The sequence below is a fragment of the Salvelinus fontinalis genome, chromosome 38 (genome assembly GCF_029448725.1).
Source record: "Salvelinus fontinalis isolate EN_2023a chromosome 38, ASM2944872v1, whole genome shotgun sequence".
Classification (NCBI taxonomy): domain Eukaryota; kingdom Metazoa; phylum Chordata; class Actinopteri; order Salmoniformes; family Salmonidae; genus Salvelinus; species Salvelinus fontinalis.
This window is the reverse complement of record NC_074702.1, coordinates 23,903,017-23,919,454: the sequence shown is the minus strand read 5'-3', so window position 1 is coordinate 23,919,454 and position 16,438 is coordinate 23,903,017. Positions and strand designations below refer to the sequence as shown.

Genomic DNA, 16,438 nt, shown 5'->3' with positions numbered 1-16,438 from the left:
TGCATAGCTGGAAGAACCCCAAGATCCAACAGGAGAAGAGGATGGTGCTGGGGCAGAGGAAATGTTGTCAGGTCAAAGAAATCCATATGCCAATCATGAACAAATTAGGATGTGAGAAGAAAAATCTTGTGAGCTCAATAATTGTACTAAAGTTGTAGAGTACAATGCCAATGTGTCTTGACAGTGACTGCCTTTCTAGCGTTCAATCACAGATCAAAAGATCCCGGCTGTGTTTGAGATCGACTAGCCTACATTGCAGTCGGCGACTGCAGACTGAGCAAAATGTATGCTATCGAATAGTTATGTCATATCCTGGGCCAACTCTTGAAGATGTATGGCAGGGGTCAATAACAGGCATCCCGTGGGTCAAAACCGGCCTGTGAATTATTTCCCCCCCTCCAAGATAAAAAAAACCAAAACTAATATCAAGGATTTCAGTTTTTCGGCAAAAAAAAAAATACTAAAAATCACCAGGAATACAGTAAACATTTCCACATATAAAGAGAGAGATGTGATCATGTCAATATAACATATTTACAAAATTATTATTTTGAAATATATTTTTGGGCTTACTTTTTGTACATTTTGCAATGTACAAATAATTATAAATTCTCTTCCGGACCCCATAACATCCGCTCTGACAAAAATCAGACCGCAGCTGAATCTAGTTGCCTATTCCCTACCACTACACAATTCAAAAACGGACTTGGGTTTAAAGTGAACAGGGGCTAAGATCTGTTAATAATTGAAAGTGTCAGAAATGTGTATACCTGTGTTATCACGCTCTTATGCACTTCCCTTCAATTAATGGTGGGATGCTACAAACTTTACCCTGGTAAAGCCACTTGAGTACTGCCAAGTCATCTGTGGTCCCACTGAAATAACAGGTTATAGCCGGTAGCTCTCCGTCAAGTCCCCAGCCCTGTAAATGAGTGACATCTTAGTGGATGAATGAATAAATTATACTGCAGGCTTGGTAGAGTAGCAAGTCGTCTGAAACAAATACAGCACACAGTGAGAAACTTGAGACAGCACCCAGACCAGAAATGGTGACAGAAGATCTTTAAATCAACGACAAAAAAAATACAGAGTTGCCTGATGCCGTTGGATCCCAACCAGAGCATGGCATTTTGGTAAATTAAGAAACACTCAAACAGTGGACTTGGTACGCAATATTTTAACTGAAAAGGTAATGCCATAAGTCCTCATGGTGGATAACAGCATGTGGTTGGGTAAAATGCCAGTGTAATCCTGGTGTGGTTAAGCTGGTGCTGAGACAAGAAAAAAATGGCAGTAAGCCTGACATTACAATTTTCACAAGGGAAGTTGGTACATGGGGGATGGACAGTCTTCCAGTGGTGTTTATTCGTGGGTGCGAAGGGTAACCAGACTTCCCCAAAATAATTACCAAGAAAGAAAATAGAAAATAATTTATAATCTTTCATCTCTGTGTTTCATAATTTTCCTTCAAATCACAGGAGGCTGAATGTATCTCACCTTAGAAAGCATCCGAGCGAGCGAAACAGCGCCACTCTGTCTCTGTAGGCCATCTGATGCGATCTTGACTGAAAGCGTATGACATTGTTGCAGCCCGTAGCATTGAATGCAAGGGAAGCCAGCAAGTATTTGGCCTCTCTTGATAAAAAAATAGTATAAAATAATAGCCAATCAGTGTGAGCTCAACTGTGAATGGTCCTGGCGCACCCAAAAAAAATATATATATTTTTTTAAACATTTAAAAAAGTGTCAATGGAAGCCAGTTTGGGTTTAGCGTCACTCCTATCAAATCGCATTGAGAGCAAACGTCATTGACAGAAACAACTTGAATTGTTGCATCTTGTTGTGTTGTCCTCCGGTGGCAAGCTAGCTAAATTAGCCATGGAAATACGGATTTGGACTTCTGGTATTTTATTAGGATCCCCATTAGCTGTTGCAAAAGCAGCAGCTACAGTTCCTGGGGTCCACACAAAACACAATACAGAATGACATAATACAGAACATTAGACAAGAACAGAACTACATACATTTTTAAAAAGGCACACATAGCCTACATATCAATGCATACACAAGCTATCTAGGTCAAATAGGGGAGAGGCGTTGTGCCGCAAGGTGTTGCTTTATCTGTTTTTTGAAACCAGGTTTGCCGTTTATTTGAGCAATATGAGATGGAAGGAAGTTCCATGCAATACTGTACGTACTTGAATTTGTTCTGGATTTTGGGACTACGAAAAAAAAACGTGCCGCTCTGTTCTGGGCCAGCTGCAGCTTAACTAGGTCTTTCCTTGCCGCACTGGACCAGACGACTGGACAATAATCAAGATTAGACAAAACTAAAGCTTGCAGAACTTGCTTTTTGGAGTGTGGCGTCAAAAAAGCAGAGCATCCCTTTGTTACGGCTAGACCTCTCCCCATCTCTGCAACCATTGAATCTATATGTTTTGACCATGACAGTTTACAATCTAAGGTAACGCCAAGTAATTTAGTCTCCTCAACTTGTTCAACAGCCCCACCAGTTTAATTTCCATCATTCTTTATATCATTGATCTTGGCTTCATAATATAGTTTGTTATTTTTGTTGAGATTAGTCCCAACATTTCTCAATTTGCAGTAAGTAAGCCAGTCAGATATACAGCCAGACTTATTAGCCACTCCTTTTGCCCCATCTCGTTCAACTCCTCATCAATCCATGGACCCTAAACAGTTCTAACAGTCAGTTTAACAGGTGCATGTTTATCAATAATTGGAAGAAGCAAATTCATAAATTCATCAAGTGCAGCATCTGGAATAGAGGTCGACCGATTAATCGGAATGGACGATTAATTAGGGCCGATTTCAAGTTGTCATAACAATCGGTAATCTGCATTTTTGGATACCGATCATGGCCGATTACATTGCACTCCACGAGGAGACTGCGTGGCAGGCTGACTACCTGTTATGCGAGTGCAGCAAGGAGCCACGGTGAGGTGCTAGTTAGCATTAAACGTATCTTATAAAAAACTATACTAAAAAACTATATCCCACTATTTCTAAGCCACTATATTGTGATCACTGCATCCAATGGGTATGGATGTAGCTTAAGAACAAAGTTCTACAGTATTAGTAAAAATGTGATCGATACATGTGGATGATCTTGTTCTTGTAGTGTTTGTAAACACCCTGGTAGATTGATTAATAACCTGAACCAGATTGCAGGGACTGGTTACAGTAAGAAGCTTCCTCTTGAGTGGACAGCTTGATGAAAACCAGTCAATATTCAGGTCTCCAAGAAAGAAGATCTGTTTACATCACATACACTATCAAGCATTTCCCACATATTATTTAGATACTGACTGTTAGCACTTGGTGGCCTATAGCAACACCTCAAAATAAAAGGCTTTAGATGGACAAAGTGAACCTGCAACCACAACACTTCAATAACACTTGACATAAGATCTTCTCTAAGCATTACAGGGATACGGCTCTGAATATATACAGCAACTCTTACCCCATACGCATTTCTGTCTCTTCTATAAATGTTATATCCTTGTATTGCTACTGATGTATCATCAAATGAATTATTGAAGTGAGTCTCAGAAATGGCTAATATATGAATGTTATCTGATGTTAGCAAGTTATTGATTTCATGAACCTTATTTCTAAGGCTACATATAATAATATGGGCTATTTTCAGCCCTTTCCTGGGTAGCTTATTAGAGATAGACATAACATTGAAAAGAGCAGACAAAGCAAGAGAAAAAAATATACAGTTGGAAGTCAGAAGTTTACATACACTTAGGTTGGAGTCATTAAAACTCGTTTTTCAACCACTCCACAAATTTCTTGTTAACAAACTATAGTTTTGGCAAGTCGGTTAGGACATCTACTTTGTGCATGACACAAGTCATTTTTCCAGCAATTGTTTACAGACAGATTATTTCACTTATAGTTCACTTTATCACAATTCCAGTGGGTCAGAAGTTTACATACGCTAAGTTGACTGTGCCTTTAAACAGCTTAGAAAATTACAGAAAATTATATGGCTTTAGAAGTGTCTGATAGGCTAATTGACATCATTTGAGGTGTACCTGTGGATGTATTTCAAGGCCAAAATATTGCCGCAGTGCTTAGTTCCTAACATTCTTGCAGCCATTGATATAGCATGGTGAAATATTAATTACAAAGAATAAGATGCACAATGCATGTGTGACAATTAAGTATGCCTACCTGCATCCGATGGCCGATAACTGAAATAGCCATCATAATATAGCCTTCAACAATGATAAGTAATTATAGGATTAATGACACATTGCTCCCACAATCCATTTGCTCCATGTTCACTTCATAGCTTTTAGGGCTGACCCCATTAAGTCGACTGGTCAATTGTTTGGTCGACCAATATTTATTTTTAGTCGAGCAGTGGAAAATATTTGTAAAAATATGTATGGCACATGAGACACCAGTCTGATTCACGTCTGTCTGAGTGGACTAATCCATTGCAGATGGCACACCAGTATCATAGGGATGGCACACCAGTATCACCAGTTGTACATTTACCATTAATTCCCACTATTTCTAATCTACAATGTTTGTTTGGTTAAGGTAATTTCTGTTAATGCATTCAATATATTATTACTACAGTCTTACCATCATCCTTGTAGGAGTGGACACATTGTTTGCAGAGCACACAACCTAGGCTACACTGATTTATTTCATTCCATTTACAAGTTGTCAATTTATTCATTGTCTTTTGTTTGTACTGTAGCGCTCCTGTCAATCTTGACTAAGGACACACACCTGATTACGCATAGAAGTAAGCCTATAGGCTACCTGGCTTGCACGCAAATGCAGGCCTATAAATGTGCCCCTTTGGGGATCTAATACTATTTCTCAAAGTAATTTTTTCTTCGCCTCAAACGGCAAGTAAACTAAGTCTGTTTTTACATCCATTGAGAATGACAATAGTTCCTCAATGTAGCCTATTTGAAAAATCTTTCCAGCTCTATCCCTTTAGATAAACATTCAGAAAGGGGGAAAAAAATGTCATGCCCTGATCCGGTGGAAATATCATAAAATAGGCCTACCTGATTACTTTTTATCCCGCAAATATCCTACAGCTGTGTCTCTCCAGCGCTCACTGGCATAGGAAACTGAGAGCCAGAAAATATTATGCAATGTTACTAGTTCGCTAGCAGGAGCTTTGGGCCGGACAAGCTAATAGTTGACAATGTTTCAAGTTCCTTGCAAACAGGCCATGCCATGTTAATTGTTTACAAGGGCAGGGAGCGCAGCATATTGTAGCCTCAATTACCTAGATAGCTAACTGGCTAACTGAGCAATCTTTTCTACATTGATTTGATGCAGTCAAGTAGGACTGAGTGATATGGCCAGAATATCATACCACGGTATTATTATTATTTTATTTTTTTAAATTGGACGGTATTGTGATATTTTATGTTTTTGAATAATATGTATTATTTGGTGTATGCTCATCATCCATATCGTATGATATGTTACAAATTTGTTGTGGCTAACGTTAGTTAAGTGGCTAGGGGCTAGAGTTAGGAGTCAAGGTTAGGGCAGGGTTAGCTAAAAGGGTTAAGGTTAGGGAAAGGGTTAGATAACATGCTAAGAAGTAACAATGCTGTTAATTAGCAAAAATTGTCCTTGAGATTCACACACAACCTTTGGGTTGCTAGATGTTAGGGGTCAAGGTTAGGAGTTAGGTTAGGGTTAGCTAAGAGGGTTAAGGTTTGAAGAAGGGTTCACTAACATGCTAAGTAGTTGCAAAGTAGCTAAAAAGTAGTTGCAAAATAGCACATTTTGCTAAAATGCTAAACATGTCCATGATGAGATTCGAACACACAACCTTTGCGTTGCAAGACATTCACGTTATACACCCACCCCGACCATACAAACCCTCCTTTTGTTTTTGCCTCAAGTAATCTTCCATCTTATGTAACCATAGCAAACGGAACATATCATTCCAATTTCAGTGTCCAGGATGGATTTACACTTACCATGTTATATCTAGTCTATGAGACCAGTGACATTTCACATTCAACAGGGTTTGGTTAGCGCTAGGATGCAAGAAAGATCAGGCATCATAAACTGGTGTAGGCTGGTGTCATGTAAACTACTCAATATCAACAAATAACCCTGGTCTTGAGAAAAGGGAAGAAAAAAAATTGCTGCAAGGGATTCCTAAGCTAACTAAGTAGAAGTATAAGGCTCCCCTTGAAATATGGAGCATCTGAATTGAAAGAGAACGTATTGCTACTCCTGTTCTGCCTGGACCAGATCAGAAGATCGATTTATTTGCAGTGGACAGCTGGAAAAATCCTAGGCCTACAATTTTCTTGGACGATCACTAAAATCAGGGACATGCTCTGAGCTGTGGTTTTGGCAACAAGATACAGAAGATAATTGATAGCCATCAAACAATGGAGGGACCATGTTAAAGAGAACTCTGAAACCTGTGAAAAAATTATTTTGCCACAGGTTCAATCAAAAATCAGTCATTTCCAGTGGTTGGTCAAAACTTAACAGAATTTTAAAAACTGTTAGGCCAATGCTACATTATCATTCACATAATGTGTAGGCCATCATTGTAAATATGAATTTGTTGTTAACGGACTTGACTAGTTAAATAAATACAAATCTGGATTTTTACACCTCTAGCAGTATGATACACAGTGGTTTAAATTGTGCGAGTCTACTTTTGATTGTATTTTGAGCACATACTGTGACCTGACCCAAGCTAGGCCTATCTCCCACTCAGCAATACCACAACTTTGGAAGCCAAGTTTCAGCCCACTGTGTGTGTGTGTGTGTGTGTGTGTGTTAATATGAGAAAGTGTTATTTTAAGCCCCAACCACAAGTTTTTTTGGGGGTTATCTGTACTTCACTATTTATATTTTTGAAGACTTTTTACTTTTACTTCACTACATTCCTAAAGAAAATAATGTACGTTTTACTCTATACATGTCTCCCGACACCCAAAAGTAAATTGAATGGCTAGCTATCCTTAAATAAATGTGTGTGTTTTTAAAGCCAATTGTGCTGTCTGGTTTGCTAAAATAGGGAATTTGAAATGACTTACTAAGTATATTTCAGCAATTACATTTACTTTTGATACTTAAGTATATATCAAACCAAATACTTTTAGAGACTTTTACTCAAGCAGTATTTTAATTGCGGGACTTTCACTTGAGTAGTTTTCTTTAGAGATATCTTTACTTTTACTCAAGTATGACAATTTGGTACTTCTTCCACCACTGCCGACCACATCCTCTCATCACTGCAGAAAAACTATTCTGCTTTAGTAGGTAAATAGCTTATTATATTATTCAGGGGTTGGAATCATTTTCAAAGAACAAACCATTTTTAGGAACGGAAACAAAAGTGATATCTAGTGTTCCAGAACAGAACCATTATTTTCAAAACTTAAGAACAAGTTGTTTATCTTTGTTCCAGAAGAATTACACATTTCTAGTGCATCATTCTGTAATAAATCATGTAATAATTCATGTAATATCCTAAACACATTCCGATTCACTTCATGTCCCCTCCATCCCCACATCACAGGAGGCATAATAATGGCCGGAACGAAGCAAATGGAATATCAAACACATGGAAACCATGCGTTTGATGTATTTGATACCATTCCACTCCAGACATTACCACAAGCCTGCACTTATCTGACCAATCAAACATGTAAACAAATATCTTACCCATTCCACAGAAAGCTGCTCTCTGAAAATTGGTGGATTAAATGTAAAAACAATGTTGATTTCAAAGGTTAAAAAATGAAGGAAAACTTTCGACGTGTGCCAATGGGGATTTGCGCTCCATACAGTTGAAAATCAGTGTTCATGTTATATGAGTGTGGACAAAGTGAAAGTGCCAGTCTTCTCATTGGAAGTGCTTAAATCATTCATATAAATTCAATCTTGAAGGCTGTGCACAATTAATTATACACTGAACAAAAAATAAACGCAACATGTAAAGTTTTGGTCCAATGTTTCATGAGCTGAAATGATCCCAGAAATGTTCCATACACACAAAAATATTATTTAGCGCAAATTGTGCACACATTTATTTACATCCCTGTTAGTGAGCATTTCTCCTTTGCCAAGATAATCAATTCACCTGACAGGTGTGGCATATTAAAGGCCTCCCGGGTGGCGCAGTGGTCTAGGGCACTGCATCGCAGCGCTAGCTGTGCCACCAGAGACTCTGGGGCCGCGACCGGGAAGTCCGTGGGGCGACGCACAATTGGCCTAGCGTCGTCCGGGTTAGGGAGGGTTTGGCCGGTAGGGATATCCTTGTCTCATCGCGCACCAGCGACTCCTGTGGCGGGCCGGGCACAGTGCGCGCTAACCAAGGTAGCCAGGGGAACGGTGTTTCCTCCGACACATTGGTGCGGCTGGCTTCCGGGTTGGAGGCGCGCTGTGTTAAGAAGCAGTGCAGCTTGGTTGGGTTGTGTTTCGGAGGACGCATGGCTTTCGTACGGGAGTTGTAGCGATGAGACAAGAAAGTAATTAGTAACAATTGGATACCACAAAAACAGTTCTGCAAGGTGAACAGACACTAAACAGAAAATAAACACCCACAACCAAAATGGGGAAAACAGGCTACCTAAGTATGCCAGTATGCCAGGCCAAAAAATCTGATTTGTGAACATGGTCCCTAGCTGTGTGTTTCCGCTTTCCATGTCTGTTGTCTGTGAGGTGTGGAAACACTTTGTTGCTTTTATGAATTTTGTCTTGCTGCTTTTTGTTCTATGTTGCTCTGCCTGTATGCTACATCTTGCTTGTCCTATGTTGCTATGTCTGTATGCTATGTCTTGTTCTATGTTGCTATTGTCTATATTGTAATTGTTTTTAACAACCTGCCCAGGGACTGCGGTTGAAAATTAGCCGGCTGGCTAAAACCGGCACTTTTACTGAAACGTTGATTAATGTGCACTGTCCCTGTAAAAATAAAATAAACTCAAACTCAAACACAGAAATAAAATAACATAGAAAAAAGAACATAGACTACCCACCCCAACTCACGCCCTGACCAACGTAACACAAAGACATAAAAAAGGAACTAAAGTTAGAACGTGACAGCATTTCACTTTGTTCAATAGCAATGACAGGTTTGTCGACACAGAAGGTATCCCAAATGTGAACATCCTGGACCAACCAAGAGCTTGGTGAGTGAAAGTATATGCAGCAAATTTTGGGGGGGTAAATACAGAATCCTCTGCTCTCCAATACCTTTCAATAGACATAATTTAACTATTAGTTTGTAGTTTTTTTTAACCTTGAGTCACAGGAGTGGACATCAGATGAAATAAATAGTTCTTCACAGCTGGGAAGTGAGACAGGTTAAATGTGCCAAGAAAGTGCTGCCCACAAAACATGGCTTGAAAAAGAGCTTAACTGGAAAGAACCATGTTCATTGCTGGCAAATTAACAATACCACAATGAAAAGGCTCACATAGTTGATTGAGATTTTGGACAATAACAAGTACGAGCCTCATCTACAGTAGGTCCAGAAATTAGCTGATCAAAAGATATTGATGCAACTGCAGTCACAGTGGGGACTATCCATTCATAAGGCTACACAGTTGACTTGCAGATATGATAAGAAGGCTAGAGCAGGGACAGGCAACTCCAGTCCTCAGGGGCCAAAGTGGTTGTCTCACTCCCCCCCCCCCCCCCCCCCCAATCCCTAGCAAACACATCTGATTAAACTAATTGCAGTCTAAACTAAAACATCATTCATTGATTATTGGAGTCAGTTGTGTTAGCTGGGGCAAAAATGTGACACCAATCAAGTGAGTTGAGATAAGGGAGGTGAAGGCAAAAAAAAGGCCATGGTGGCAAAGTAAATACAATATAGCAAGTAAAAAAGTAAAACACTGGAATGGTTAAATATCAAAAGATGCATAGAAATAAGGGATAGACCTAAATAAGCTGTTTCCATTAACTTGTCCAGTGATTTTATTGTTGTTGACATTTAGAAAGTTTGCATAGAAATTGCCTTTGTTTCTACTGAACTGTCTTGTGAAAAAAACAGCAGGCCGTAATGATGTCAACCCCCGACCCCCAAAAACGTAAACATTTGCAAAAACCTTGAGTGCCGAATAAAAAAAATGAAAGTGGTTCAACTGTTTCCATAATCCATTTAGGGAAATTACGCGTTAATAAATGTGACAGTTTGTATGCCTTCCCACCTACAGTATGTTTCATGTCTCAGGTAGCCCGCAAAGGCCAGCGTGCATAGAATGGAAGAATTTACTCATATTTGCCATATTCCAATAATTCTCATGTGCCAACGTATCGCCATGGTCTGTGCCATTGTGCAGCTTGCACTCCTGTAGAGCTGAAACAATTGGGTTGTGAAACTTGCATCCAGCCAACCAGAAAAGCAAGGCGAAACAATTCAGGCACTCTTGAAAGTCAAGACAATCCTTGTTCTGCAAATAAACATTTGTATTTTTGCAAGCAGTAGACTTTTAGAATTAAAATGTGTAGTGGAGCTTTATAGTTATGCGTGACATCACGTGCCCAGAGTACCTTAAATTATTCGGCAATAATCATTTATTCTGAAAAACTGTTTTCATCATAATTCCTCACAATAAAGAAAGTTTGACAAAAGACAAATCCACACATTGAATGGATAAAAAAATGTTGTCGATCTTTAGAACATTTCTTCAATAGCTGCTGTTTCTATTACACTTCGCAATGTTTTTTTTTGCTTCATTGCTTTTATTGAATAAACCTGGGTCAATGGAAACCTGCCTAATGAGCAGCAATAAGCTAAATAGAAAAATGCTGTGAGTTTAGCAATGTGATAGCCTCTGTCTGCAAGACCTAGGCTACACATGAATGCAATTTGTAGGCCTATTTAGGGGTTTGTAGCCTTCACTTTCAGGGAAAACAAGTCAAACGAACAACCTTGCAACACAGTCAATGAGGAAATAGGTGAATGCATCATTTCCTTCATGAGGCCATATGTAGGCCTCTATATTAGACAACTGACAACACTATCGTAATGAAGACAACGGAATACAAAGCTGAGAAGTCTTAATGAGGAAAAGCCTTGTCTCGTGATGAACTGCTTACAAAACCAATGTGTTCAGACAACAATGGCACCAATTTAATTTGGAAACTGTTCTTAACCACAGGAATTGGTCCCGACTTTCCCAAATGTGGAATGGCAACATATGGTAAATGTCAAGCACTCAAGATTGTTGTTTGAAAGATGTCGCAAACGGATCACTTTGGTCTCCAATTCAGTTTACGCAAAGCATTCAAGCAATGTTTTCCAACAGAACAGAACATCTTTGTAAGAACGCCTGTAACCTAGACATTGTTGTCCCATACTAACTCCCTGTGTCTTCATATTAAGGTCCCATCTTCAATTTCATAAATGACTTAGTGAGGACTTGGCCTAGGATATTTTTAAACAATAGTATTCAATCTGATGGAGGTTTATCCCCTCCTAGTAGTCACCTATCCAGAATTCAGCTAAATAGCGCAGATATTTACCATGAGCTGACAACACAGAAGTTACTTAATTTGCTCTGAATGGTGAATTGACACTTGCGATGAAATTCAGACAAGACCTATACTTTCACCTGACCGTTTGCATTGTCAATGTGTGTGTGAACAGTGTTTTTTGGATTGCAAGTGGTCGTATGGTCGAGGTTGCTGAACCAATGTGCATAACATGTACACTTCGTGGAAGATCAAATCTAAGGATGCATCGACTATGCTAACCATCTAGCCAACCATGCATCTCTCTTCGCGTTTTCAAATCCGTATGCAAATATGACTTACCTTTATAATGCTGCTCCTGCGTGGTATTCCAGATTTGGAATCCAATCCGACAGAGGAGTTGTTGGCTGTTTCAAGCCCTGGGCTGTCAGGTAACGTTACGACAGATTCTGATCCAACCATGTCTGCCGGTATCCCACAGTCCCCATTGAAGACAGATACTTCGCACTGCGTCTTCCCGTCTGTTTTATCACTGGGAAAGGCCACCAAATCCCCAGTATTCGATGGAGATGAGCCGTCGTTCTCTCCAAACTCCGCCATAGGCACTCCACGCACACAGACAGACCAAGCGTAGCTGTCAAGCTGCAATGTAGGTGTTTCACTTGCAACGCTGTTGTATTTACCCAATGTCCTGGCTTGCTAGCTAGCTACCTCGTTATAGCATCTGCACAAAAACGTTCCGTATCATCTTTCGGTCCATATTTGACTCGTACCTAATGTCGCGTGCTCCATGGATTGTGCTCTGTAAAACAAAACGCATAATTAACAAGAGACACTGAATATCAATAGATTCAACTGTTCAATGTTAGACATCATCTGAAATTGCATGCACACAATATGTCTAATGTGACTAACGTTAGCTAATTACATACAAACAGTGCAATTGCATTCAATGGACTTTTCAATTGGCAAAGCTGTCGGTATAACATTTCAAAATGATGTTTCATAATGGATGCATTAGCTAGCGTTAGCTACATCGTCTCATTTGAAATTATGATGTCTGGTTAAGGCATTCGATAGTTAGCAGCCTAGCTAAGCTTCGTTAGTCAACAAGTTAGCCATATTTACAATCGTCACGGATAGACGTGCCTGGTTTGTTAGCTGCTGTGTATATCTAGACTAGAGCTAATTTAGGTATAGCTAGTTAACGTAGTCAGAGATCCTTACTCTGTCATGTTACGTTAACTGACAAATTAGCCCACATTTCATAAACTTGCCAAAAGTTAGCTAACATTAACTAACCTGGCAAGCTAACACTACAGCCAAAAATGTTCTAACTAACCCTCGTGTATCTGTGCTACAGCCACCCATGGCAACATAATTTCGTGTTATCACACTTGCCTTGCTTGATAAAGTATTGTAGGAAGAGAACAAAGTTCCATTCTGCTGTGCTATCCAGCTGCAACGACGCGACTACTGTTCAGTCCCTGCATCACCACCAGTTGCTGCATTAGCTAACTTGCAATTTAGCTAGCTTGTTAACAAGTAGTCACCGACTAAACCCAACTGTCAATACATTTACTATCTAAATAAAATGTATCTAGCGAGCTAACCGTTTAGAAAAATTCGAAAAGTGAACAAATTACTTGTAACAGGCAGTAACGACAACGAACCTTCTTTCAATCAAACCTTTCTCATAGAAAAAGGTAATCGATCAAAACCGGTTCTCTATAATTACACTAGATGACTGAATAGGGCACTGTTTTGAAGCCACCGCGTCTACGTCCTGGCACGCACCCAACACAATAAAAACAAAATCATTTTGGAAGCTATAGAAATGCAATTATTAATGTCCCGCGTTTATTCTATTACAGACACCTATATGCATACTTTAAATGTATATTATGTGAGTTAAACATACTTTATATATATATATATTTGTTAAATGTATTTAAAGTATGATTTTTGAAAGTTTTAATGTTACTGTCCCCACTACCACAACAAATACTTATGCATGTCATTTTGTCCTTGACACGTTTAACTGAAATACAGTAGAATTCCATTCATTCCTATGGCGGACTCTGTATTCTGGGGAGTGCCAATATGGCCGACCGGTAGCTTTATGGTCCCTCATTGGCCAATGCGCAGGATATACAATCCCGGGTTTATATACCGTGCATACGGAAAGTATTGAGATCCCTCCCCTTTTTCCATATTTTGTAACGTTACAGCCTTATTCTAAAATGTATTAAATATATATATATATATATATATATATATATTTTTTTTTTACATCAATCTACACACAGTACCCCATAATGACAAGATTAAAACATGTTTGTAGAAATGTGTGCAAATTTATTAAAAACCAAAACAGAAATACCTTATTTACAGAAGTATTCAGACCCTTTGCTATGAGACTCGAAAATTGAGGTGCATCCTGTTTCCTAGACCAACTCCATTTTGCTCTTTCACACCTGGAAAAAAAGGAACACCTATGTGAGAATGCTATTCATTGACTACATCTCAGCGTTCAACACCATTGTGCCCTCATAACTCATCACTAAGCTAAGGACCCTGGGACTAAACCTCCCTCTGCAACTGGATCCTGGACTTCCTGATGGGCCGCCCCAGGTGGTAAGGGTAGGTAACAACACATCCGTCACGCTGATTCTCAACATGGAGGCCCCTCAGGGGTGCGTGCTCAGTCCCCTCCTGTACTTCCTGTTCACTCATGACTGTGTGGCCAGGCACGACTCCAACACCATCATTAAGTTTGTCGATGACACAACAGTGGCCTGATCACCGACAATGACGAGACAGCCTATAAGGAGGTCAAAGACCTGGCCGTGTGGTGTCAGGACAACAACCTCGAGAGCATGCTGACTGGTTGCATCACTGCCTGGTATGGCAACTGCTCGGCCTCCGACCGCAAGGCACTACAGAGGGTAGTGTGTACGGCCCGGTACATCACTGGGGCTAAGCTTCCTGCCATCCAGGACCTCTATACCAGGCGGTGTCAGAGGAAGGCCCTAAAAATTGTCAAAGGCTCCAGCCACCTTTGTCATAGATTGTTCTCTCTGCTACTGCACGGCAAGCGGTACTGCTCAGACCAAGGAGCATCAAAAGTCGTGCTATAAATTCTCAGACAACACAAAGATTCCTTGATGCCCTTCCAGACTCCTTCTGCCTACCCAAGGACGTCAGAGGACAAAAATCAGTTAACCACCTAACTGAGGAACTCAATTTAACCTTGCGCAATACCCTAGATGCAGTTGCACCCCTAAAAACTAAAAACATTTGTCATAAGAAACTAGCTCCCTGGTATACAGAAAATACCCGAGCTCTGAAGCAAGCTTCCAGAAAATTGGAACGGAAATGGCGCCACACCAAACTGGAAGTCTTCCGACTAGCTTGGAAAGACAGTACCGTGCAGTATCGAAGAGCCCTCACTGCTGCTCGATCATCCTACTTTTCCAACTTAATTGAGGAAAATAAGAACAATCCAAAATGTATTTTTTATTCTGTTGCAAAGCTAAGTAAAAGGCAGCATTCCCCAAGTGAGGATGGCTTTCACTTCAGCAGTAATAAATTCATGAACTTCTTTGAGGAAAAGTTCATGATCATTAGAAAGCAAATTACGGACTCCTCTTTAAATCTGCGTATTCCTCCAACGCTTAGCTGTCCTGAGTCTGCACAACTCTGCCAGGACCTAGGATCAAGAGAGACACTTAAGTGTTTTAGTACTATATCTCTTGACACAATGATGAAAATAATCATGTCCTCTAAACCTTCAAGCTGCATACTGGATTCTATTCCAACTAAACTACTGAAAGAGCTGTTTCATGTGCTTGGCCCTCCTATGTTGAACATAATAAACGGCTCTCTATCCACCGGATGTGTACCAAACTCTCTAAAAGTGGCAGTAATAAAGCCTCTCTTGAAAAAGCCTAACCTTGACCCAGAAAATATAAAAAACTATCGGCCTATATCGAATCTTTCATTCGTCTCAAAACAAAATGAAAAAACTGTTGCACAGCAACTCACTGCCTTCCTGAAGACAAACAATGTATACGAAATGCTTCAGTCTGGTTTTAGACCCCATCATAGCACTGAGACTGCACTTGTGAAGGTGGTAAATGACCTTTTAATGGCGTCAGACCGAGGCTCTGCATCTGTCCTCGTGCTACTAGACCTTGTGCTGCCTTTGATACCATCGATCACCACATTCTTTTGGAGAGACTGGAAACCCAAATTGGTCTACACGGACAAGTTCTGGACTGGTTTAGATCTTATCTGTCGGAAAGATATCAATTTGTCTCTGTGAATGGTTTGTCCTCTGACAAATCAACTGTACATTTCGGTGTTCCTCAAGGTTCCGTTTTAGGACCACTATTGTTTTCACTATACACCGGACGTGCTACCTGTCCCAGACCTGCTGTTTTCAACTCTCTAGAGACCGCAGGAGCGGTAGAGATACTCTTAATGATCGGCTATGAAAAGCCAACTGACATTTACTCCTGATTATTATTTGACCATGCTGGTCATTTATGAACATTTGAACATCTTGGCCATGTTCTGTTATAATCTCCACCCGGCACAGCCAGAAGAGGACTGGCCACCCCTCATAGCCTGGTTCCTCTCTAGGTTTCTTCCTAGGTTTTGGCCTTTCTAGGGAGTCTTTCCTAGCCACCGTGCTTCTACACCTGCATTGCTTGCTGTTTGGGGTTTTAGGCTGGGTTTCTGTACAGCACTTCGAGATATTAGCTGATGTACGAAGGGCTATATAAAATAAACTTGATTTGATTTACTGGAGCTCTAAGTCTAGGTCAAAGAGGCTTCAGAAACGGCTGCTACCCCCAAGCCTTAAGACTCCTGAACATCTAATCAAATGGCTGCCTGAAAACACAACCAGTGACGAATTTCCGGTCAAGGGTGGTCCATTTAAAAATCATTCTTTCCTCCC

General features: G+C 40.1%; 1 protein-coding gene across 1 annotated transcript in view; it reads right to left on the bottom strand.

The window, feature by feature from the left end:
• The window catches only part of LOC129838084 (inactive phospholipase C-like protein 2), a 51,132-nt gene extending 39,060 nt beyond the window's left edge, over positions 1-12,072 (bottom strand). Inside the window, exon 1 of the mRNA XM_055904792.1 lies at positions 11,815-12,072. Within this exon, the coding sequence (XP_055760767.1) occupies positions 11,815-12,072 (258 nt within the window). The remainder of the gene's footprint in view (positions 1-11,814) is intronic.
• Positions 12,073-16,438: the final 4,366 nt, after the last annotated feature.